Source organism: Ambystoma mexicanum, chromosome 1p (genome assembly GCF_040938575.1).
Source record: "Ambystoma mexicanum isolate Mex_15411 chromosome 1p, UKY_AmexF1_1, whole genome shotgun sequence".
Classification (NCBI taxonomy): Eukaryota; Metazoa; Chordata; class Amphibia; order Caudata; family Ambystomatidae; genus Ambystoma; species Ambystoma mexicanum.
In genome coordinates, this window is record NC_090921.1 from 135,964,948 (window position 1) to 135,991,857 (window position 26,910).

At 47.0% G+C, this 26,910-nt stretch overlaps 1 protein-coding gene across 1 annotated transcript in view; it reads left to right on the plus strand.

The window, feature by feature from the left end:
* The first annotated feature begins 3,266 nt into the window (after positions 1 to 3,266).
* LOC138567117 (insulin receptor substrate 1-like) overlaps positions 3,267 to 26,910 on the plus strand; it is a 488,944-nt gene continuing 465,300 nt past the window's right edge. The window contains exon 1 of the mRNA XM_069645005.1: positions 3,267 to 6,191. Coding sequence (XP_069501106.1) covers positions 5,804 to 6,191 — 388 coding nt within the window. The 5' untranslated portion in view covers positions 3,267 to 5,803. The remainder of the gene's footprint in view (positions 6,192 to 26,910) is intronic.

Genomic DNA, 26,910 nt, shown 5'->3' on the forward strand with positions numbered 1-26,910 from the left:
AGAATTAGGATAGAGGATAGGTTGGAGTGCTTAGCCGAAGCGATGAAGTTGGACACATTCATGAGAGCAGTTTCCGTGGAGTGACAGGAGTGGAAACCTGCTTGTAGGGGTTCTTGAATGTTGTGGATGTCTAAGAAATTGGTAAAACGGTTGAACACAACCCTTTCAAGCACTTTACAGTAGTGCGGGAGGAGAGACACAGGGTGAAGGTTAGATGGCAGGTGTGGGTTAGCCCCTTGTTTTATTAGGAGAGGGATGACTGTGGCTGTTTTGAAAACAGAGGGAAAGCAAGCAGAGTCGAATGGTAGGTTGAAGAGTTAAGCTAGGTGAGAGGCCACTAAAGAGGCTATAGGCTTCACTAGATGAGGAGCAAGATGGTCTGATGGGGGAAAAAGAGGGGTTAACCTTCATCAGTAGAGGTAGCACTTTGTCAGTATTAGTGTGACTAAATTGGGATATTGGGGCAGAGTAGGCAGAGTGTACAATATAGCAGGAGGGAGTGTGAGGGGGGACAAGAGAGATTCTCTAATTTTTGTAATGTTTGCTAGATTCTCTAATGTTTGCTAGATTCTCTAATTTTTGTAATGTTCAGCTAGGTCATTAGCTGTGAAAGCAGTTGATAATCATAGACTTAGAAGGAGTGAGGAGCGAGTTTAGGCCCTGTAGCCAGCGACAATGGTTGGAGTGAGAGTCAATGAGGGTCAGGTAGAATTCCCTTTTAGCTGTATCAAGAGTGAACTTGAAAGAGTTCAGGACAGAAAGGTATAGTTGCAGCCCCTCATGCGAGTGGGTACATCTCCATTTGTGCAGAAGCAGACGCATGTCTGTGTTTTGAGAACGTATGAATGAGGTTACCCATGGCCGATGATGCTGAGACTTTGGGGTGAAAGTAAGCAGTGGGAAGTGAGAGGCGAATGAGTCATAACGTAGGGATTGGAAGCTGGAGAAGCCAGTGCTTGTGGAAGAGGCATCACGTGTGAAGGAGATTGGGAACGGTGGGTGGGAGAGAAAGGGGGAATGGCTGAATGTTAATTCCCTTTTAGTAATAAGGGAAGCAAGTGGTGATGAAAGGTCAGAGGGTGGAAAGGAGATGGTGATGGAAACAATTGACTGATCAGAGATGGATGGTGTGACATTAGTATTAGTGGTTGAGAGAGAGGTGGAGATGAATACGAGATCCAAGGAGTTACCCCCTGTGTGGGTAGGTAGGTTATGGATAGAGTGGAGAACGTGGTCACTAATAAAAGACACTCTGATTGCTGAGAAGTGGTTGGAGCAGGAGGGTTAGTCACCTAAGGGAATGAGATGATGTTTAGTGGAAAGTGAATCAAGGAGTTTTCCAAGTTCATCAATGAATGGTCCAGTGGGACCAGAAGGGCGATAGATGGAGATGATGTGAACCGAGTGAGCCAGAGCAATAGTAGAGATGCTTAATTCAAAAGAGTTAGGAGAGGACGTGGCATTGGAGATTTGTGAGGCACTGAGGTGGGAAGAGTGTAGGTGTACGACGCCTCCACCTGTGCCAGTCAGTCGAGGGGAGTGAATGATATGATATTTTATTAGTATCGCGCTCGTACACAGGTGTTTCAGAGCGCGACTAGGCAAGGGAGGGGAAACAAGGGAGAACACAAAAACAATAACGATCTTACTAGGCCCAGTGACATTGAGAACGTGCAAGTGCATGGGATGGGGAAAAGGGAAAAAGTGCATGGAAGGGGGAGAGTGGAAAGTGCAGAGCAGAGGAGAGTAGATAAATAAATAATAAATAAAAAATAGAAAGGAGGCAATAAACAGTGATAGCACAACCATTATGTGGCAAGTGCTGTGTTTATGGGGACAGACTGGGTAAGTCTGATAAGTGCAGAAAAGAAGAAAATGGGGTGGGGGCTGTATGGGTACAGATACAGTCCCGCCAGTGCAAGGGGTGGCCGGGAGGCAGTGCAGGAGGGCAGCAGGGTGAGCAGATACCTGAACCCAGAGGAAAGAGGATGGCCAGGTGCACAGTGTCAAGAGAGAGCGGGTCAGCAGGGGAGAGAAGGCAGAAACAAAGAGGAAGGTCTTGAGGTGCTTCTGGAACCGGAGAAGGTTCTCCTCAAGTTTTAGAGTGGCAGGGAGGCTTTTCCAGAGGGAGGCCCCAACCGAAGATAGAGATCTACCCCCAGCTTGTTTCTTTGAAAAACGATTAACCCAGAGGGAGTTAGAGGTAGAGAGGCAAAGAGCTCGAGAGGAGAGGTATTTGCGGAGGGATAGCTGAAGATATTTTGGACCCAATGAAGGATAGTTTGGAGTAGTGTAGGGCTGCCATAGTGGCTTCCTCTAGTACCATGCGTTGCCTGGTCTAGATAGCCATCACAATTAAGACTTTGCTGTAAACGGAGGAGGACATTCCTGAAATGTTCTATCAGGCTTCTTGATAACTAATCACAGTTAAGCACAAATCCATCCTTCCACAACCATGTTACTCCACAGCCCTTAATGACACTTTTTTTTCCACCCTCTTGAATTGTTTCAACTATTGGCTAATCCCCCTTTCCTATGGCCACACTCTCCTGCCCTCTTCTTTAATGTCGACAGACTAAGGGCAACACGCCACCTGTAGGACAAGTTCTGGGGATATAAGAACACTACGGTGGTGATGAGTGCAGTACCCATTTTAGATAATGTAACTTGACAGACCTGAATTTAATTAAGCATTCCATAGAAGGTTTACAAAGATGCCCAGGTTAACTAAGTGTGCACATTAAAATAACTGTCTGGAGTATTTGAAGAAAAGGGGGGATCCTGAGAAAATTGCTTCTATGTCTGAGATTATAAGCAAAGAAATGAGACTGGGGGGGGACCATGGTATTTTCTAGACATGGCCAATCCCTAGAGCTGTGCCAGATCCCCAGAGGTGGAATCACATGTGCCTCTCCCTAGAGCTGTGCCAGATCCCCAGAGGTGGAATCACATGTGCCTCTCCCTAGAGCTGTGCCAGATCCCCAGAGGTGGAATCACATGTGGCTCTCCCTAGAGCTGTGCCAGATCCCCAGAGGTGGAATCACATGTGCCTCTCCCTGGAGCTGTGCCAGATCCCCAGAGGTGGGGTTTCTTCCGATTCCCGAAGTGCAGAAAGAAGGCGTCTCCTCCCTCCCCACCTCTCTGCCCTCGGCGCCTTTAGGACCCAGCAGCAGTCAGGCAGGCAGGCTGTGTAAATGCTCTACATGTCAGCAGAGAGGCAGGGCTGGGGAGGGGAGGGGAGGGGCTGCAGCCCAAGTTGAAACCACTCTGATTTACACACTCAGGGTGTCTCACACCCCTCCCTCCCCCTGCAAAGCAGCATGGCCTCTGCACAGAACCCAAGCAGCAACGCGTGCAACTGATCAATGGGACCCCAGCCCTACTCGCTGCCCCCTACTCAGAACGTTGAAGGATCCCGCCTGCCTCCTTGCATCTGCTCCCATCAGCTAGCTGCTCTTGCTGGTCTGGAGATTGCAACTAAGACACCAGCCCCCCTCTGTCTCTGCTTCAAGGCACACCCTTAGCCCTTCAACAGTGTGCAGCAATTACGGGATCGCTCGCAGAGAGCAGACCCCCATGGTTAGTTTGCGCAGGTCCTTACTAATGCTCAACCTCTGGTCGTTTCATTTTGTGCACGCAGAGGAGTGAACAAAATCAGTATTCATAGTTGTGTTTGGGTTGGTGAACGCCTCCTGTGCCGGGCTCCAGAACAGCGGTGTTTTTCTTTTGCAATTTTCGGCGTTTCAGCGAAGACAGCCCGTGCAGGGCAGAAAAAGAAACACCCACTGCACAAACAGAGCAAGGGGAGCCTGCAGCTGCGTGGCGGAGCTGCTCGGTGCGTGTGATCGGCAGTGCTTTCTGCCTGCCAGAAGGGGGAGGCTGCAGGGCAGATCGGCCTTTTTTCTGCAGCTTTTTCTGACCACCATTGCAGGGCTGACACGCATGGCTCTTTAAAGGGACTCTGCTTGCGCTGGAAAGGTCCCCCCCCACCCACCCACCCACCCGCCCGCCGGCCCCGTCGGCTTGCTCGGGATCCCGCAGTTTGACGGAATTTGTGCTTGGCTCGGTTCGCTTGTGTTGGTCTCTGCCGCGGCTGGGAAGCGAGCACAACAAGTTTGCAGGCAGAGGGGAGGACTTGGAGCAAGGGAGGATTCTGTCGGAGGCTGCAAAATCAAGCCTGTCCCGGGGAGTTCGAGGTAAAGTGCTCATTGTATTGAAGAGCGAAGAAGAAGATGCAAGCGGGGGGGCTTCTTCTGTCAGAGGCTGGAAATTAACGCCTGCTAATCAGTCTTTAAAAATCCTCCCTATTGCAACACAGTCGGCATCGGTCGCACGTTGCGCCTTGAAACCCGCGCAACGTATGCGCTATTTTTGCATTGGAAAAATAAATGGCTTTTGCTTTTTTTTTTTAAGAAAACCACCAACTTCCCTGGCGAGGTGACCCCACGCCGCTGCCACGGAAACTCCCCGCCGCCCACTGTCTGAAAAAAGTTGCAGACCGTAATAAGTATTAACCCCTATAGCCCCCCGCCCCCCATTCTCCCTTCACCTGGTACTGTACAAAATTCCGGTTTGGGGCGCAGGAAAAGGGGTGAAGAGGCATTCGTCGATTGGGACACGTTGCATTGGGCTCATTTCGTGATGGCGTGTGCTGCCAGCAGTGCTTGAAATGAGGAGAGCCCTGGGTTCTCATGTGTACGTGCACCATCGTTGACTATGCAAAAAGTACTACCAAGAAGTGCCGGCGCGGAATCCACAAAGTGCTGCCACTGCCAACAATTGAAGTTGCAGCCCCACCAAAGTGATGCTGACCTCTTAAAGGTGAGCCCGTCCTGCTAGGAAGTGGATCTCCACTACCATAAAGTGCTGTCGCCCAGCTGAGAAGTGGAGGGACAGTTCAACGAAAAGTGCTGCAGTCCTGCTGCGAAGTGGGGCACGTGGGGGACAATTTCAGAAATAGCACTGCAATCCTGCTAAGGGGAGGCACAGTTCTAGCGAAAGTGCTGCAATCCTGCTAAGGGAAGGTAGTTCTAGCGAAAGTGCTGCAATCCTGCTAAGGGGAGGTACAGTTCTATGGAAAGTGCTGCAATCCTGCTAAGGGAAGGTACAGTTCTATGGAAAGTGCTGCAATCCTGCTAAGGGGAGGTACAGTTCTAGCGAAAGTGCTGCAATCCTGCTAAGGGGAGGTACAGTTCTAGCGAAAGTGCTGCAATCCTGCTAAGGGGAGGCACAGTTCTAGCGAAAGTGCTGCAATCCTGCAGTCCTGCCTACAAGTGATGGTACATTTTCGTCAAAAGTGGTACAGTCCCTGTTAAGCGGTTTTATAAGATTCTCCTAATGTGCTGGATTTGGGATCTGAAGTTCCGGTATGGTCATATTAAAAAGTGCTACAGTCCTAAGTTTTGGAACCCGTCCGTTGGAGGTGCTGCGATAGTGGTGGGAAGCGCTGGTACAGTTCAATCGAAAGCGCTACAGTCCCTCCGCGTGTTGACACCATCTTACTAAATGTGCTTATGTTGTCCGATTACAAGTGCTGCAGTCCTAAGAAGTACTGATCTAGCAGAAGTGACGCAGTCGTTCTAGGAAAGTGCTGGTGTCGAACTCTGCAAAGTGCCGCAATCCTCGAAGTAATTGCTAGCACTGTCCTGCCTATCAAGTGTTGTGGCCCTGCTAGGAATACTTCCTTCTGAAATGTGCCAGCACTGTCCAGTGAGACATATAGACGCCCTGCTCGGACACAATTAGGCATCAATGCCGTAAACCTGGGTTGGCTCCAAGCTCCGCTTCTGAGACACCATCTGGGATGGAGAACCTGCCGCCTGAACCCTGCTTTGCAGATGTGCACAAATGCGGCTACCTGCGCAAACAGAAATCTATGCACCGGCGTTTCTTTGTGCTACGGGGCCCCAGTGAGCGTGGCCCAGCCCGCTTGGAGTACTACGAGAGTGAGAAGAAGTTCCGGGCGACCCCCAAGGCTGGCGGTGTTGGCCCTGGCAGTGGGGGTCCACCGCAGCCGCCACCAAAGCGCACCATCAACCTGGAGACGGCTCTCAATGTCAACAAGCGTGCTGATGCCAAGCACCGCCACCTGCTAGTGCTCTACAGCCGGGACAGCAGCTTCTGTGTGGCCTGCGAGGGCGAGGAGGAGCAGGAGGCCTGGTACAGTGCCATGCTGGAGCTGCAGTGTAAAGGTACGGCCTCATGGGGGCGGAGGGAGCGAGCGCGCACCAAGAGCAAATAACATTACCACTAGGTGGAGGTAGTGTGCGCACATGCGCAATGTGACCGTCACTTCGGGGGGCGGGGCTAGCGGGTCAAATAGTAGGGGTGGGGCCACCTTCAGACTTTGTGGGGCTGGGAACATGTTTTTGGGAACTAGTGTGAAATTAGCAACCAGTGGTACAATTACCAGTGACAACCCCCCAACACATGTTTTAAACACAAAATGTGCATGCTGATGGTAGCACAGTTGGTGGTGCCTGGTGTATATATTCATGTACCTCTAGTGTCTTTGAGGTGTTGGTGGCCAGTCAGAAGGGAGGACCTGGGAATCTAGATACTGTCGTTCCTAGATTTCTATAAAGTGCAAAACAAAGGTGTAAATGAGTGTGTTCATTTCGGGGCGCAATCTGAGTAAGCGTCACTTGCTATTTTGGCATGGCAGGTAGTGTTAGCAATGGTTTCCGACAGTTTTTAGTTGGTGTAAGTAGCAGTCCCATTCCAAAATAATCCAAAACATTTACATCAGCATGAAAATGTCCTGCTGCCATGCATGCGTGTGCCTTTATACGATGAAGAAGATGGGGGTTGCAGAGAAGGCATTTCCGTCCGTTCCATGCCCCTTCTGCAGCATACACGTGAATGACAATGTGGTGCAGTGTGGAAAGCAGCAGTAAAACTTAGCACAACACGCATGTGTTATATGTATATGTCGTAATAAGCATGCTCCCCACTCTAAAAGAAATTGTGGAAAACGGTGACCTGGTATATGTCACAAGCTTCCAGCCACATGTAATGCATGTTGTTAAGAGCACTCCATATCCACATAAAAGCAAACCTTTTTTGCATGTGAAGGTAGTGGAAGTAATGGGTATACACCAATCTTTAAAGTGTAGCTTTTCTGTTTTAAGGTTTGTCTTTCATTTAATTGTATTGTTAATTTATAACGCGCTTATTACCAGCGAGTGGTTTCTAAGTCAGGATTTGCATTCAAACCTGTGTTGAGCTGCACCGCTTCCAAGACAAACGCGTTGCCCCTGGGCTACCCTTCCTCCTTTTGGAAACCAACACTGATCTTCTAGTTAACTGGAGCTGTAAGGGTGGAGGGGAGGTCTTTCAGTTTTAAACGAAGCCCCATTGCAGTGCCAGGCAGGGGTGTTGCTGGGTCTGGGAAAGATCTGGGGCTACGCTAATGTCGGGACTGTCGGGACTCGGGGCTAGCGAGCCTTTTTGTTGTAGCTCCTGAGCTTCTATCCGAGGCTACAACCAAAAGACCCGGGGCTATAGCCTCCTTAGCCCCCTACCCCACCCCCAGCAACGCCTCTGGTGCCAGGTGCCTAAAAATTCATGCCTCGGAAAGGGACTGCTGCTGTATGGGCGCAGATGCGGACGGCGTTGAACATTTGCCCCTGCTCATGGTAGCTCTGAAGGGCACCAAGTCCCTCCCGTTATTTTCAGAATTCCGGTGGGGGAGAAAAAGGGGATGGGACCCGATTAGCCCAATAGTGTTACAAACCAATCGGAGAGATTATCAGGTGTGCAGTTAAAAGGCAATACTTCGGCAGGCTAGAGGAGATGGGCATACAGACCAAAGAGTTCCAATCCAGGCACGACTGATAATGGGCACCAGAGGAGTGTACTACATTTTAATGACACAAGCAACGCTGGTGATTGGGCTGGCGCTTGCCGGATACGAGATCCAGCTATGCATCTGGTGCCAGATCTCAGGATCCGGCCAGAGTCAACCGCCCCAAACCCAAGCTTTGCCCTGGGGGAGGGGAGGAAGGAGTAGTGGTCGGAGCAGCACATTGCCGCCATGATCAGCCCCTCCAATCAGCATATAGCGCACAAAACTGCTAATGATGGGCCATTAGTCACTGAATGGTTTTGTGCCTGCATTCTGATGGGTGGGGAGGTGGAGTGGGGTGTGGGTAGTTGGCATGCATTGTAGGCAGCTTTGCCTCTCTGCATATGTGCTTGTGTTGTCTTTGACATAGACTTAACACTCTGACTCAATTTGATACAGGTCACCGCTGCAGGAAAAGCAAACTGTAATTTCCTCTGGTGACCGCGTGCAAGGGGTCACCACAGGAAGTTAGTCCTCAGCCATGACCCTGTTGGTTTATTTATATATTTATGCAATGTTTGTCGGACACACGGACCCAGATTATTTATTATATACAGGTATCCGACAAATATTGCATGAATAAATAAATACCCCTATTAACATTGAAACTATCCCACACAATGCAGCCACCTAACTGCTTTCAGAGGGGAGCTGCAGGAGCTGTGCCGGCTGTGGTTCAAGTAAAAGAAACCATTGTTTATGGTGAACAGAAATAAGCAAGTTTTAAGAATAAGGTTGCAGGACAATGCCTTGGTTTAAACCGGTTTCCCTGAATAGATGATCTACTCTTTCACCATTAGCTAGAGTAATTACTCTTCTTAATGATTCTTTCACAGTCTGCTTAAAATTCTGTGCATGAGCTCAGATCACAGTGCAGACTAACATTGCTGTTGGTAGTTTTTAGGCACATAGATGGCTGGTACGTTTGCTCCCATGTACATGTGCCGGTCATCCTGTGTATACATGTACTGAGCAGGGTCGGACTGGGCCAAACATTTGTCTCATGCATTAAGAAAAAGTGGCCATAGGCTATTCATTCCTTTTCTAACCCTGTTTGAATAGTCCCCTAATGGGGAGTTTTGTTTTATAAAATGGGATGCAAATTGTGCATTTTAAAGAATATTTACTCCCCAACACTGGTCTAAAATATTATCCGCATAGTGAAGTAACTCATCACCAGTGCCATGACAGTGGTTTAAAGTGGAATTGATATATAGTTTGGAAAAGAAGCAGCATGAAAGAAAGTGCGCCGTTTAAAACTATTATTTTGGACAGTTCCTTTGAGCGTAGGTCAACTGCCAGCTCCGCCCCCCTAAACCTCTACTCCTCAGACACTGCTACCCACCCCCATTCCAAACTCCTACCCCACCACGGCCCTTTTGGGATCCCCCACCAATTTGTGTACATTTCCGCCACTGGACACAAGGTGGACCTGTGGTGGAGAGGGTGTTGTACATTTACACCACAGGTAGCCTGCTCAGAGTGTTTAACAGGGCTCATTTCGTTTTGGGGGTAGGGGCTTGTTAACGTGTGCAACAAGTTGAGGGGCAATGCAGAACTAAAGGGCAGAGGGCGTGCTTGTACACGGCAGAGGGAGATTGAGTGCAGCCCACAGGCAATTCACTGGGCAAAGCTGAAGTGCATGGGTAAGAATGCGAGAGGAAGGACATGGACGCTGCACTGCAAAGCAATGCCACTAGGTGTTAACATAGGTGTTAATATAGTGCAAATGTGGGATCAACCCAAATGGGAGCAGTTAGTACCTGGAATATTCCACTAGGTGGTGCTATAGCGCAAAGGTATGAGCACTGGGGTCAATGTGTAGGGGTGGAGTACACGGATAATACTAAAGCTGCACATTGAAAGTTCGACCACAGGTGGGAGGAGTACATGGCTAACTCAAATAAATGGAGGTGCAAGGGATGGACCACTGTGGGTGCAGGTAGGCAGTGCAGCGCAGGGGAGTGGCCGACATGAGGCAACAGGAGTTGCTTAAGGGCACACAGTTTAAAGACTGTGTCAATCGTTGGAGCCGCAAAGGCATTGGCACCATGGGGTAGCAGTAGGAATGGCGCGGGGTGTGGATGCTGGGAAAGTGAGCCAGCCTGGTACCTTGCACGTGGAGTCACATTGGCTAACTCCATTCCCAGGCTTGTTTCTTCCCAAGTGTGACATGAACAGGATGTTCCATAGGGTTGGGCACTACACTGCCAGGCTGTTGCCGGCAGAACATTTAGTTTGTATTTGTGGCATAGCCAGGAGAGTGAAAGAGTCTGAACTTCCAAGTTCTACATGGAAGATGCTGACACAATGGTTTTCAGTGTGGGGAATGTGAACCCCTTTCATGGCCAGGCAGCATGCCTGTGTGGTCAACTGTAGCCATTCTTCACAGGCGGCAATTAACTTGCCCAGATTACACTTCCGGGTTTAATATCTGGCTACCAACCTTAGTTTGCACCATCCACCTTATTTTGTACTAGTTGCGTCTTCTCAACAGCATATGGTAGGTGAGGCTGTGGCGAGGCTAGCCATGGCTGGTGGTAGGGTGTCTAGGAAGACTCTGTGGGGCTGTGCATTATAAGGAGTTGACCACTAGGTGGTGGTACGTTCCAGAGGGTGTGCATAATAGCACCCCAGAAAAAAGAGAAAGCACCATTATGAGACATAGTAGAAATATAATACCACTCAGAGAATCAGACAAGTTGTGCAGTACAAGGCGCAGCTACAGTGCAGAGGGTGGTCACACGTGGGTATTAACCTTGGTGCCAAATTCCTACACACTTCTAGGTGTGTCATTAATGGTGTTTTTACCACCCACCGTAATGGCAATATACGTAGGGCTGAGTCGGCCCTGCTGCAATACAAACCTGTGACAGCGAGTCACACACAGGTCCTTGAAGCGAGTATTTAACTCCGTCAGCTATTTTACTACACAAGGAGTGCAGTGCAAAGACTCTGTGCAATAAAATAATGAAGAGCCCTTGAAATGCATTGGTGGAAATTCACGCCTTGAAGATGGTACTTCTTACCTAATCAACCTCAAATCTTAACTAGCTGCCATCCGTCAAGCCAAAAAGCTTCTTTAAATCCACAGAATCTTTAATGGGAAAACCCCATCCATAGCATGGCCCTTCAAAGTGCTTGCGAATTCCTCACACACAACCGACTCAAAAGCTGCCACCTTCTTCTACTCTGAGATCACCAGACGCCTGGCGTTAGCAACAACATGACCCTCTCCGCAAAGGATCAGCCGCAGCACAGACTCCTTTCAAAGCAGACTCTGAATCTCCACCTCAAACTTTCTCCAGTTTAACTACTCTGACCAGGGCCAATTTAACTCGATGTTTATTAAATTCAGAACCTCTGCCCTGCCCAAATCATTAATCAATCTTGTCAACCACTTGCTGAACGCTGTATCCGTTGCCAAGTGTCCTAATGTACCAAGTGAGAAGACCCCTCTTAAAAAAAAAAGTCTTGACTTAATTTACTGAACCTCACTCACCACCTTGCTTTCGTTCCCTGCATAACTCCTGCTGCAAGCAGTTACTGGTCAACTACAGGCCGGCCTTTTGCATGGGTGTGCACTGGAGGTGATGCCAAGCATGTCCTAGTCCCCCTTTTTGATGAGAACAATTTCACCAGCATCCTACTCGTAAACTGATGTGCCACTTTCAGACCAACTATGTGATCGACCATTTGGCCAATACTTTGTGGGTGACATCAAAGGCATGGCTCTGAACTGGCTAACCATGTTCCTTGATCGCCAGCCACAAGAGTTTTGCTTTACCTTTTTTGTCTGCTATCTCTCCAATCGCCTGTGGTGTCTTTGCTACGTTTTTTCTGGAATCTTTTCCCGTGTCTATTAGCAGGCATTTCCAATGCTTCTGCCATCATGTACGCTGGCAATCGGGCCCTTCCTCTGCTAGATGGACTCCATTGCCTCACTGCAACAATCATCTATGCTTCACACCCTCCATACCCTCAAATGAAGTGCCCATCATCTACAGCAACCTCTTACCCCCCTCCCCAATGAGCTCGGTTGTAAACCAGTGCACGTTTCACCTTAAAACCAAGCTTCATATCTTTCCTTCCAGGAAGAAACTGAAGTCCTTGCAGAGATCCATTCAAAGATTTGGCATTCTGGATCTAAAAAGAGATCCCAAAAGAGTGGCAGAAAATAACAAGACAAGCCCTTCTCACCCCCTTCCAATTAAGTCTCAGAAGGAGAAACGACCAACATACACAGAAAGCTCAAACCCTCCAGATGTAAAGGGGACATCTGCCCCCTAACATCATCAAAGGTTGCTCGGAAGCCCTATTCCCATTCATTACCAGATTCATAAATGCCTCCTTTTCAGCGAACCAAGTCCCCTCCACACTAAAGGAATCGTGGGTCCTCCCCCCTACTATAAAAAAACTCGAAAAACGACTGCAGAAAACACCCCAAACAACTACGGTTCTGTTCCTACTAAAGATCCTGGACAGAGCAGCCTAGGCACAAATCCAAGCCTTTCTAGAATCCAATCACATCCTTGGGTTGTGCCAGTCAGGCTTCCGACCGGGCCATGGAACGGAATCGACTTTATTAGACTTGAAAAACCAACTCACTGTCTTCTCAGATTACAGTAAGGCAGCCCTCCTACTCCTTTTGGATCTCTTGGCCGCCTTCGACCTGGTGGACCACAAAACCCTCTGCCACCACCTTATGGTAGCTGCCAAATTCTACCAGCAACCCACAAAATGGGTAGCCTCCTTCTTGGAAAGTAGATCCATGAGTCTTCTCAGAAACTGCCTGTGCCCCCCGTCCTCATTCTGTGTGGAGTCCAACAAGGATCCTGTGTCTCCTCCCTCAATATCTTCACCAAACCCCTCTTCGACTTCCTGGACTCCATCGGCATAGACTACAGCAACTATGCCGATGACACCCAAATCATCATCCCTCTGTCAGGCATCTGCGACACAGACTCCCTCACCACCAACAAAACATACACAACAATCCATGCCTGGATGGCCACTAACTACCTATGCCTCAATGATGACAAGACGGAAATCCTACTGGTAGCGTCACCGGCCAAGCTAAAGAATCTCCACGCTGAATCCTCAGCCTTCACCATAGATGGCATTCACATCCCTGTCTCAGCATCTGTAAAAACCATAGGAGTCTACTTGGATACCTCCCTCTCCCTATCGCTTCCTCGGCTGCACATACAGCCAAGCTCATCAATTCAGTCAGACAATTCCTCACACTAACTAGCTGCCTCACCATTGCCAGAGCAATCATAGGAGCGAGATTAAACTATTGCAACGTCCTCTTTACGGGACCATCTAAACAGAACATTAACCGACAGCAGGTTATCCAAAACAATGACCTGCGGGCAGCTCTCAACATACAAGAAAAGACATCTCAAGAGCCAGAAAGGGAGCGCATTGTCTCCCAATCTGAGAATGAATCCGCTTTAAAACCCTCTCAATCATGCAAAAATGCCTAGTCGAAGTCGCCACGGAATAACCGTTGCAAGAAATTGTGCGTGTCCAGTAGCCCAGGTCAGTCCGTCCACGCCACCTGCCTGATCCCTCCCACGCCACCTGCCTGATCCCTCCAGCCTTTAAAAAGTCAGAGGAGGTGGCTCTAGCTTCCCTGCAGTGGCAGCGCGCTACAGGAATGCTCTGCCCCCTGCCCTAAGAACAGAGAAGTCCTACTGGCCCTTTCGCAAGGCCCTAAAAACGTGGCTCTTTGCCTAATGACAATGCTTCATCTACCGAGTTGTCTATATTTGTGGGGAGCATTTTTTGCCCCATACCTGTAAGATATGTGTGTAAGTGGTTGCAGCTTCACCACCCTGATGCCCATGGGCTTCTGCACTTTACAAAAGTAGACTGTAGCCACACAATATAGACAAGGGGGCCCATAGAAGGATCAAGAGAGCAGCTTTTGTCCTCACAAGGAAAAAGATGATTGAAAATGCAGGTAGACTGTATTGTAGTCAGACGTATCTTAGTCTTGAAACTGAATTTGGTCTTGAAAGTTTTCTTAACTATATGTTGCCACCGTTCATAAGATCGCGATTTGGTAAATTAGTGGTGGCTACTATAACTCACTGCTGGGCAGGAGGAGGCTCAAAGGCCTGCCCTGTATGCGGTCTGAGAGATGAGACAGTAGTTCATTTTCTTTTTTTATGTACCGCTACAAAACCGTTGAGACTAAGATTTCTATGCCCCTTGCTTAAGGAAGCTCTAGTCCGCTCCACAGCTGAGGCACTGGAATTATGCAAAGGAACACCAAACCCACACATTGTGTTGCCCAATAGGTTCACAAAGCCTGGCTCCTAAGAAGAAAATGGATGAGCGAAAGAGGAAAGGATAACGGACTCTGAATCTACTTATTCCTAAATTAGGACAGCTATGCAATTAAGTGATACGAACACCACTCGCTATTCCAAATAAGAAGCAGAAGGGCTGCGAGTATAATCCCCGTTCTGGGCTCTGCACAAAGAACTGTTTTATTGTACCTCTCCTTTTATTACGCACTTTACTATATGCACACGTTCCCGTTCTGTAATGAATTCTGATTGTGTCTTAATGTTTTTTATTCATGTATATTTTTATTAATGGGATATTTTAAATTAGTTTGTTTGTTGTTTGTTTGATGATGATGGTCAAAACAGATTATGAGAATCCTGAATGAACTGTGACCAGGAGATTCCTCTGGTGAACTAGGAGCTATTGCATAGCCTGTTGGGATTCTAACTTCCAGACAAGATGCAAACTACATTATATACAAGTATCAACTATCTGGTGCCCTGTGACCACATTCACCCTCTGATGTTACATGTCGCGTGCGTGTGAAAGAGATTGGAGGACCAATTCTCCACCTCCGTTGTGTACATGAAAGAGTTGACTTTCACACAATAACTGCGCCACAGGTATGGTCAAAGACGTATCTGATTATTTTAATCCTGTCACTCAACTCCCGTAGGAGAGCCCTTTTGATAACACGTGTTTTGGCACGTCATGTGCCTTTTTCAAATCTGGGCAATTAGTGTTAAAAAATCACACAACTTTAAAAACAAAAGCAAAAACAAAAAGAATTATACATAGCCATACATATTTTAAGTCAAGCCAAGGTTAAACGGAAATAATTAAACATATCCGTGACACAGAGATGAAGGAGTAGTGAAGGGGATGATGGTTGAGGTCAAGTGAAAAAAGCCACATCAAACAACAGAAAAAAGAGGAAACAAAAGAGTTAGTACAATTCCTGTGTGGCTTTTTCCTTTAGAAAAAATGTCTGTCATTATTAATAGTAGTTAACCATTTCTTCCACTTTTAGTCCTAACTGTTAAGCCTTTCCCATATTATTTCTGCACTGCTCCCATGTTATGCCTCCAATAATTTATTGTTGTTGACTGTAAGCCTTTGTACTATTTATTTTATTTTGACTTAGCATAATTGAATATTATCTTACCATGTATTTTTCTTGTTGTTTACTCAAGTCTTTCAATGGCAAAAGTTCCTCGGGTTCAATCCCACTTGCAATACATTTTTATGTCTTATTCGAAATGCTCCCATAACGTCATAAGTTCCACATCTCCATTGCAACCGTACATTATTTTGTCTATCTGTTTCCTGCATTCACAGTAACAGCACATTCTGTCTTTCCTTGCGTCCTAATAGACTTGATATGAGCTTGCGTATGTGGACATATTCAATCTTCTCGAGTTTCAAATTGTTGCTATGTACAACGTGTCAGTTTCCCGAACGCGTCTACATCTCTGGCTCTCATTTCTCATGGCATATTATAATTCCTCTACTTGTGATGTCTCGTTCATTCTCCCATCAAAATACTGTTCCGTGCGCATGCACGCAAACTAACATGCCCGATTTTCCTGCTATGGCTTAGATCTCTAACTCACATTTCTCATAGCACATTTTAACTTTATCTATAATGTCCCTTTCAATCTCTCGTACAGATATCATTCCGTACGTATACATAATAGTTAACTCGTCCGATTCTCCCTTCCTAGGGTTTACCTCAAAAGTCTCATATCTAGTCCGTCTGCGTCGGCTCTCCGAGTGGAATGGAGAAGCTGGCTTTTAAACCTCTTGTGTACTTTGGTTGTCATGTGTCCCTCTTTCATTTCTGTTACTTGGCACTCTTAGCCGCCATCTTATGGGCAAAGGCTTACCATAGTTTAGTGTGAGCCTATGGGTTTGTTCTCATACTCGTTATCCACTGCTGTATATTCTAATAGAAATCTCTCTCGGGATTTAACAATCAGGCTACAATAGCTGCACTCAAAATAAATGTGTGTTATTAAAATGTATGCTAGTGATTAAACACTTCCTTTGTTAGAAATGTTACATCTGGTTTGTGAATATGGTTGAATAAATCACAGAGCAAGTTTCTGCCGCACTACAACACACTTTGGAGTACATTAATCATGTCCTGCCCTGTTCATTCCTCAGTGCATCCTTTGCCTAGATTCCTCAGATTTGGATTAAAACCCCCATAATTATAATTATTACTAATGGTGCTGCAACCCCCACTTGCTGACTCGATTCTGAAATCATTGAAATTGAGAACATCGCTGGCGTTCATGCCGCACAGGAAATAAGTACAGATGATACGTCTGATTTGAGAATATTCTTGGATGTATCACAGGGTATATTTCTGCCACACTATCTCCATTCAGAATACGTTCATTTTTCACTGCATCCTTGACCTAGTTTATTCTGATTTAGATTGAAAACACCATGTTTATGTATTAATGATATTGGGGCCGCAGCCCCCACCTGCAGACTCCTTTTTTAAAGAGTGATCTAAAGAGCAAAGTGGGTTTTTGAAAGTAGAACAGAATTACGAAAATCTAAATGTTCCTTTAGGGACTTAAGAGTCCCAGAATCCCATAACTACTGCGACGAGGAAGAGGGTTGAAGAGGCACAATGTAGCAGGATTGGTCAGTTAATTAGTGTAGATGACCCACACCTGAGGAAGACTGAGAGGCTTAAAAGGCCCCCTCTGGTTCAGGACACAGACAAGCAGCTGACTCTGTTAGTGGAGAGCAGAGGAAGTCAGAAGCAGAAATCATGTGCTTTGAGTTGGCAGCCCAGAGAACCTGGAGGAAGGAGAGGACTCCGGGACCATTGCAGGGCAGATTCCAGCTGCCAGTCCTGAGAGGGTCGGTCTCCCCAGAAATCTGAAGTACAGAATTTGCACGGCGGGAAGCTTGCAGAAGGAAGGCTTTCCCCATTGTGAATCGTTCTACAGAGGCAGCGCAGCGGGGCCCATGCAGGAGGCTATTTCGGATCGCTGGCGTGCACCAGGGAGCCTCCAGAGCATGTGGCGCTCTAATTTGAAGTGGTGCAAATGAAGACAGGCTTACCAGAGAGGAGGGCTGCATTGTGAAGAGCTGGAGCAGCAGAAGTCCTGCGGAACGCGAGAGGAACAGGGGCGCATGTGGAGATCGGTGAGTGGCCCCGGAGCGCTCTGTCCTTGCTTGCAGGCGGGAAGTTGCCGAGCGAGTGAAAAGCACTTGCGCAGTAGCAGAAAGGGTGCAGAGTTGCACTTGCGTGTGAATAGAAATAATTCGCAAGCTGATTTTTAATATCGACTAGTTACAAAACAGAAGCAGCACTCGAAGAAGAGTAAAAGTGGTTCCCAAGTTATTGGTGCATATTTAGCTAGGGCAAACCAACTGAGACTTAGTGAACAAAAACCTAATTACAGTAATCGTGAAAATGGGAGTGTCTGGAAAACCCAGCCAATTGTGGGGGCGACTTTTAGTATCAATAAGCATTGCCCAAGCCAAGATAGGCTGGAAATAAGACAAACTGAATTTGGCCAATATTACAAACAGTAGAAGCGGGCTAATGAAAGGTAGGTAAATGCTGGAACTTATGCCCATATTATATACATCTGGTACATGTTCGAAGAACCAGTTTGTCAAAACCAGGGGAGAGGTCAAAGAAGGCCCTATCCCTATCGGTGTCAAGACTTGATTGTCGTGTAGATTAAAGAGGCCTCCGTCCCCAAGTACCACACAGTGAGAGATAATATAACTCACCGTGCAATCCATGAGGCCACAGGTGTGAGATACTGGAACGCCGGAACCACGGAACACTGGAAACCCCAAGGCCGCTGTAAGGCAAACAATTATTAGTACAAACAATCACGGTAATGGTCTGTGACAATGAACTGATGGTGTCAGAGAAATGGCTTACCTAAGTGTAGTAGTAAAGTCGTTGCTAACCACACTGGGGCCTGGGACACACTTGCGTGGGGGCTGTGGGGGACAGCACCCGCAGTGAATGGTAATGGTGACCTCGGAAGAGTAACAGAGGTGGTCACCGCTGTGTGCTTGAAGTACCAGTCACTGGGCACACTTGTAGCTGACTGCTTGGTACTTGGCAAAACCAAAGCAGGAAGCGTTTGCAACAAGAGGAATCATAAATCCAGGTAAGTTCGTGGAAGGAAACCGGTACCAAATCCAGGGAATGAGCAAAGAGGTCCGGTATAACAGTTTGTGGGTCCAAACAGCCAGAGATCCATACGAGAGGCGCCAAAACAGAAGGAGAAGACAAAGGAAGTCCGTGGGGCGAGGTCCGAGATCAAGATATGCAGAGAATCAAGGTTTGAGAGGAGCACGCCAAACAGTGCCGGTAAGTAACAGCTGTGAAGCACTGTGGAAGCGCGAGAACACCGTTTTTATCCCATTGCCACGGGTACCTTGTCACGTGAGTGCTGTTTCCATGTCACGTGACCCAAGTAACGGTCGCGTGAGCGGGCCTTTCTGGTCACGTGGTCTGGAAATGAACGTGACTGCCGGGTATCAGTACGCCTGGCTCTGCCTGACCCAATGCGCCAAGGAAGCTGCCAATACAGGTATGGATACAATCGGTCCCGATGATGACTTCTTCTGTAAAAATTGGTACCATACCACAAACCAGGATTGCGGGCCCCACGCTGCCCCTGTCCTGCACATGAACTAGAAGTGGTATTGGTTGGACGTGCTGCGGGGACTCTAGCAGGTGTGGGGGCATGACGTGTGGGGGCATAATGCATGACAATCGGTCATTAGTTGTATGTGAAGTTAGAAAACAGGGGTGGCGAAAAGGCTACTCTTCTGGGGACAAGGAACCAGAAGGAAAGAAACACCATTTACAGAAACGTATTGAAGAGTATCAATATAAATCTTGTCTTCCCCAAAAAGGTGTTGAGAGTCTTGAAGCTGTCAGTTGTGGAATGCTGTGGAGCTCATATAAATTCTTGCCAGTTTACATGGAATATAAAGTACTGTTGTTGTGAAAGGTTGTTCAGGCATGGGAGTAAACCTGAATGGAAAACCTTTGGAGATTTTAGGCTGGCCAAGGAAGCAGGCTAAGTGACAGTTCGGAGGGGGCTAGAAGGCGGTCCTAACAAAGTGGAAGTTGGAGAAGAGCTACGGGGTGGTCCCAGCCGAAAGATTGTTTGTTTTAGTAGTACTGAAGGAACAGCCAAGCAAGGCTGTTGTGAAGAAGTTATATTTTCTGGAGTTGTGGAAGTGGCAAATCATCCTGACCAATTCAAACATGGTTGCTATTGAGGAACTGAAAACCTGTTCAGAGAAGAAGAATCTTATGATCCATGTGTTGGAACTTTCTGTTGACAAGTTAACTTTCATCAGACTATATTGGAACTTGGTTGGTGAATCAGGATTTCCTTTTAACTGTGAAGCAGAATCACATTTAGAACCTGAGGAACAGGAGTTCGCCCAGGTTCTGAAGAGAGACTTTGGTTCCTTTATGAACTCAATCATTTTTGCTTTGAACTGCCATGTATTCCTTGTTTGTTTGTAGTATGTTTAAGTGTGAGGGACAGATATCCTTTAGTACAGGGTTTCCTTTAGTTTATTTTAGGCAGGGAAATCCTTGTCAGGGTAGGAATAGTGAGGTGTTTATCCAACCTAATATTCTAATAAAATGGCATGTGTTGAGAAACCTTTACAACGTGGTCTGCCTTACATTTCTGACCCCTCACAATATATCCTTTAGTACTTTGAATGTGATTATTCCCCAATGGCGTTTAGTGGGTATTCCCTAACTTCCCTCTTTCCCAGAATCGTGAGTGGTTATTCCTTTTTCCTCCTGGCTCCCTCTGTTTGTTTCTCGAGCATTTCTTCGGCCTATCTGTGGTCCCTGATTTATAAGTTCTCTGCCAGTGATTAGGATTAATTAGAATTGGGATAGCCGAGCTTAATAGCTTGACCACCATTTGGAAGTCAGGCGATGGTTGTATAACGGCCCTGCAGGGATTGTTGAATCTCCCTGTTGAGCGCAGGATACCACAGCTGCTTGCGGTAGAAGGTATGCACGTTCATCCTCTAATTGAGAGTTTTGACAGAGAGCGAAGGCTGCACTCGTGGGTGGGACTGCAGGGATCTGTATTAACAGGCGGGGCTCCTGGATAGGGTGCAGTATTTAGTTACTAACCAACCAGAAGGCTTGGTACTGAAGGGACACATTTAAAGACATGATTCAAACCATATTGATTGTTGATATACTTAGTGACTCATACTGCGGCATTGGCTATGCACTACAACACCTCATGTTAATCATGTGTTAATCATTTACCTAGTTTTGTGTAAGTGCCTCTTTCATTGCTGGATTTATATTGAGGCTGTACAGCACTGTGGCTACCCCACTGCTGCCAGATCAGTACTACTCTGACCACCTCACGCACCTGGCACCCCGGCCTAGTATTACTCCGGCTAGCTATGACTGCTTTAAGGGGAGGGACACTCACTATGGCAACTATTCTCCCTCTCTTTCAGGCCATAGCGCCTACTAGTTTCCTACCTGACCTGTTGCCACCACCAGACCTCACTTCCTTCGAATCGCCGCTCACACCCACAGAATGGATCATCCGATTCGCTACCCCCCCAACTCCACTGATCCCTTGCCCTACACCTCTGAGAAACGCAATACTAGGGACACGTTTCTACTCCAGGGCCAAGTCACACAAGTCCCGGCACCACACAGTGCCAGTGAGTCCATCGCATCTTCCTACACCTTCTGGCCTACTCAATGACTCTAATCCCACCACATCTCACAATACCCCCCCAAGGAGACCTTGTCACTGTCAACCACACCATCAAGGAAGCCCTCATTAACGCACGCTCCTTAGTTGCACATGCCCCTGACATTGATGACCTAATTACATCCAACCATTTAGACTTCATTGCGGTCACAGAAACTTGGTTACACCCAGCTGCAGGCGCCGCCTTATCTCTCGCCCTCCCCGAGAATTACACTATTATCCGTGCTGACAGAAACACAGGAAAAGGAGGCGGAGTGGCATTCATTGCGAAATCACATTTGAACCTCAGAGAAGTTCCCAACCCAGGATTACCATCAGCTGAACTCCTTTCAGTCAAATTCTCCCTTTCTAACACCCACACCATACTACTCCACCTCATTTATAGACCACCAGGAGCCATCTTCTCCTTTGAGGAAGACATCTCCCACCGCCTCACATCCAACACCAAACCTAGCACCCAAATCATCTTACTAGGCGACCTCAACTTAGGTCTTCATGACCCGAACGATGCTAATGCCTCCCTGCTTGATGATACCATCACACAACTAGGATATACTCAACGCATCAACAAGCCCATCCACACCAAAGGAAGGACACTGGATTGGCTGGCCGACTCCAATTGTGATATCTCCCTACTTAACATTATACCCTGTGCGTGGACAGACCACCACTGTATTACTTTTAGCATACCCAAAGATACCCACATCAGTATACCTTCCACTAATGTTCTCCAGGTGCTGTCCAGGAACAAACGTAACATTACGATAGAAATTCAGAGGCCTCATCTTCAGCCAATCACCAACCCACACGCCGACTCTCAGATCTCAGTCTCTGTCACCCTGGTTGACCTCTATAACGCCACCTGGGGGCAAGCCCTTAACCAGATTGCTCCGTTAAAACTGAGAAAGTCTAAACCAATCGCCCACATAAACAAATGGTTCTCTGCAGAACTAAAAGCGCTTCGTAATATTAAAAGAATATCGGAAGCTAGTTGGAGAAAAGCCCCCTTACCCCCCACCAAGGAAACATTTTCCATTGCAGCGGCTACATACAAAGCTGTCATTACTAACACAAAAAAGGAGACTTTCAATACCAGGATTCAGAAAGCTAAAACAGGCATGAAATAACTCTTTTCTATCCTAAGAGAATTAGAATCCCCAGCACTGCCGTCGAATGACTGCATCAAGGATAAAGCCTGGTGTGAGAACATCCAGCAAGCCTTCTCTAACAAACTAGCCCTCCCGCATGCTAAGATAGAAGCCAAAAAGGCTAGCCTTAAGTCTAAAACCAATCCACACAATGGTCCTAGCTACCCTCAACCCTCTTGTCCTCCCTTCTACTTCTCCCCAGTTTCGGTGGACGAAGTTGTGAATATAATCGCAAGTATCAAACCTTCGAATTGTCAAGGTGATTCATGCCCAGCCTCCATTATCAAGGAAGGGGCCAAAGACTTGGCTCCCTTTATCACTAACGTGATTAACTCATCCTTCGAGAACTCTTCAGTCCCTAATAACCTTAAAGAAGTCTGGGTCATGCCTCTACTCAAAAAACCTGACCTCGACCCCAACATCCCGACTAACTATAGTCCGATCACAACAGTCCCTTTTCTTCTGAAGATTCTAGACAGAGTAGCATATCTCTAAATACAACATTTGGAAGACAACAACCTCCTAGGTCTGCGATAATCTGGCTTTAGACCCAGGCATGAGACCGAAACAGCCCTCCTGGGTCTAAAAATCCAAATGGACGAAGCCAAAGACAAGGGCAAGTTGGCCATCCTGCTCCTGTTGGACTTGTCGGCAGCCTTCTACTTGGTCGATCACCAAATCCTAACCAAACACCACACTTCGGCTGCAGCACTCTCACCGAATGCCTCTAATTGGATCCAATCCTTCCTTTCCAATAGAACAACCAGGGTCTTCACACGTTCCGCTGTGGCCAACCCAGTCCCTATCCATTGTGGTGTTCCTCAAGGGTCTTGCGTCTCGCCCACCCTCTACAATATCTTTACTAAGCTCCTCTTTGACCATCTTGATGATCTGGGAGTCAAATATACAAACTACGCTGACCACACCCAGATCCTCATCACCATCACTCAGTGCTATGAAAAGATACTGCTAAACTCAATGAAATGTACCTCGAAATCCAGGCATGGATGGCTACACACAGTCTCTGTCTAAACAATGAGAAAAACAGAACTGCTGATAGTCGGAACCCAGGTCCGTCTAAATAAGCTTGATCCCCGTTACCAGTCATTTACCATTGATGGCAACATAATTAAAGTCGCCAAAGAAGTCAAAACCTTGGGTGTCTACCTTGACTCCACTCTCTCGCTCAAAAAGCAAATCAACACTACTGTCTCCACCACGGCCTACACCAATAAACTTATCAATGCATGTAAACCGTTCCTGTCCACTCAAAGCTGCCTCACTTTAGCGAGGGCACTGACCCTGTCGAAACTGGACTACTGCAATACTCTATTCCTTGGCTCCACTAATCACAACCTAAACAGACTCCAAGTTCTTCAGAACAACGCCCTCAGATGTGCCCTCAATCTTCCACGAAAAACACACATCTCCACCTTCAGAAAGGAGGATTGTTGGCTCCCAATACAAGATAGAATTAAACTATGCACCCTTGTCGTCACCCATAAATGCTTAGCCATGTCTGCGCCCCAATACCTTTCTGACAAATTCTCAAGATAATTCTCCACCCGACCTACCAGAGCCCCGTACTCAAACCAATTGAATATCCCTAAGTTTAACTTGAAAACAGCAGGTGGAGCGAGCTTCCCTGTACTAGCAGCAAAATGCTGGAATTCGCTCCCCTCAAACATCAGAGCTGAATCTGCTTTTTGGACTTTTAGAGCAAAGGTAAATGACCTGCTCTTCACCCAGCAAGGTTAATAATCTAATTCTCAGTCTTATTTTCGCTGTAGCCATTATAGTACAAGGTGCCCTTCCACTTCTCTCTGAAACAGTTGTGTATGAGCGCGATACAAATAAAATATCACATCCACTTAAGGTACTGTACTTGTATTGCCTGCATTGACTACCAGCTTTGGAAACTTTGTAACCTGGTCTTCATGTTGTATATACACCCTGCACTTGTAACTATTTGTTGTTATTGTATGTGTAACCTGCTCTATGTTCTAAGTTGTATGCGCCCAGATACCTTGGGGTTAGGCTGCGCTTTACAAATAAATAACTAAACTAGAGTTCTGGTACTGTGGGTATAATGACTAAAAGTAAGACTTTATGCTGAAGGTGGAATGGCAGGTGCATAGGCTTTGTTGGTACATACTGTGCAATGAAAATTTCAAGCAGAAGCTATAATGACCAATGCGAAGACTGTAAGTGAACGCTTACAAGTTGTTTAGAATGTATTGTAACCAATGCAGAGGCTTGATATTGAAGGGTTAATGGCAAACAAGACAACGGGTGCCGTTATAGTGACCAATGGTGAGACTTGACATTGATTAACAATTAGAATACGGTTCTATGTAGGGTGAAATGACAAATGGAAGAACTAAGCACTGAGGCACAGTGACCAATAAGGAGATTTTCTTTTGAGCATATGATGACGGGGGAGGGGTCTGTGTCAGCCAGACGGATAGTCTAGTGGCTGCCACAGACCCCGTCCTTGCCTTCTCCAAGGACAGTCTGCCCATTTTCTGCAAACACAGACTTGGCAGCAGCCCTGGATGCTTTACAATGGAGAGGAGGCGTTTCCATCGTGGTTCTCGATGTTTTTGTTTTTAGGAATAGGAGAAGAAAGCACTGGCAATGCCAGTTATTTTTATCCTTTATGTTTCAGTGTTTACATAAAGCACTGGCCAAGTGGCTAAACGCTCCACCAGGAGAGCTCTAATGACCCATGGGAGCATTATGTATTTATATCCCGTATGCAGATACTTCCTTTCCGTAAAATAGCATGAAAGATGTAGACTGCCGCTGCGGGCGCTTTCCTTCTCAGTAGAGGCTGGTACTGAGGGAGGGGGAGGAGTTGCTCCGCATGGGGGTAATAGGAGCTATGTACATTCCAATGGGGACTCTCGGGTTTGGGCACACTGTACTGAGCGGTTTCATAGCTGATGATGGAACGTTGACCTGAGGTGTGTAATGATGACCAGAGGAGTGCTGCACTCAGGAGTATACAGACTATTGGGACAGTGCAGCACTGAGTGTTTCAGGAACCAATAAGCAGCGCTTATTTGTGTCTGCCAGGATAGGGAAATAAAAGTACACCCTTCAAGTGTTTTAGCTTTTTTGTTTCCACTTTGGTTGCCAAAGCTGGGATTCGGACTTATGACGTCAAGACCAAGGTCGAGAGACCTATGCTGAAGACCACTTGAATGCCTGACCATGAGGTCTGGGAATATGCCCGTTATGATTATAATCTGCAGAAAACTTTTCAGTTCGCACCTTTTATACATTGCTTGCAACATTATAGGAAATGATCCTCAATTCTTGGGTTATTTTGCAGGTGTTAATAACCAATCTCCTTAAAGGGAAATGTTTATAGATGGGGGGCTGAAAAAAATCATCGGAGTCCGCCCCCCTGTGGAAGTGACTGGAGCCGACCGTCCCCCTGCCACCCCCTCCTCCCCATCCTCCCACCTCACCACCGACCACTGGTGGGAGAACACATATAATAATGTTAATTTCCAGCACTGCCAGTAAGAGAGCTCTATGCTGAAGGGTGTAAAGATTGGTAGTATTTTGGTCCAATGAAACTGCTGTATTGAGTGGTAAAATATAATGGGCACGCTTTTGTGTGCAGCGGCTTATAATGACCAATGGAGAGCACTGAAATCCTGGGAACAAGGACTCGAGTGCTGTACTTCAGGGTATAACAAACGGGGCACCATGTTTTATAGGGGTGCAAAGTCTAATGAGAGAGTGATATGCTGAGGGGATGAAAACACAACGTGAGAAGGACCAATGGGAGAATTCTGTATCGACAGATCTAAGGAGCAATGGGAGCTTCGATATTAAGGGGCATAAATATAATGACCAACGAGAGAGCACTGTACAGAGGGACATGGCAATGAGTGAGGATCCAATGAACTAATTATGTTATGTTGATTTGTACCATGCACCGGTACAACCCATGGTCAGTCTCCAGGTGCGGGCGTGGCTCTGCTAAAGAGGGAAGTTAGTGGGGAAAAGGTTGAGGAGGTTACATTCAGAACCAGGGGGAACTGGAGTCTGTGAGTGTTGTTTTGTGAGAGGCCTCATGCACTGTAACCATTTAAGAGTCTATGCCTCGGGTGTGTGGTAGTGTTTTCTGTTGGTGTTAGTGTGTTTTGTGGTTATGATGGGTTGGTCGTGTGCACTGGATAGATATTGTCCATAAGAGATCCAGAGTCACAGGTGGTCGAGGCTGTATAGTAATCCGGCATCTTGGTGTGTAGTTGCATTGTAGATGGTTTTTGGACAATCTGTGGTGTTCACTTTCGGTGTGGACATAGTAATGGTTCTGTTTATTTATGTGGATTGAGGCTAGTCCAAGATCTGGTGTTGTGCTGTCACTTAAGTAGATTAGATGTATAGGGAACAACTGGAGGCCACTGTATAATGGAGCTACAGTGACAAGTGAAAGAGAGCTGTATTGAGTGGTTTAATCACCAATTGAAAGTTCTATTCTTGTGACGAGGAAGGAGCAAGTAGTTGTAGACGTATGCAGTGATTAAGAGCACGGCACTGCAGGTTTCGGAAACCAATGGCAACCTATTGCCCTAAGGATTCGAGGGACAATGAGTAAGACCTCGACTAGTGCACTAATGGGTATAATTTCCGACGATGTAGGGTATGGCCAAATAAAGTGACCAATGGAACCATATTTCATTGACCGTTATAATGGCCAATGAAGAGGAGGGTTACTTAGGGCGTTGGGGGCGGGGAGCATGAACAACAGCAAATATCTGCTGGGTTGTTTGTTGCTTAATGGTGGATCACTTCACTAATGGGGATTTGAGAGAATGCT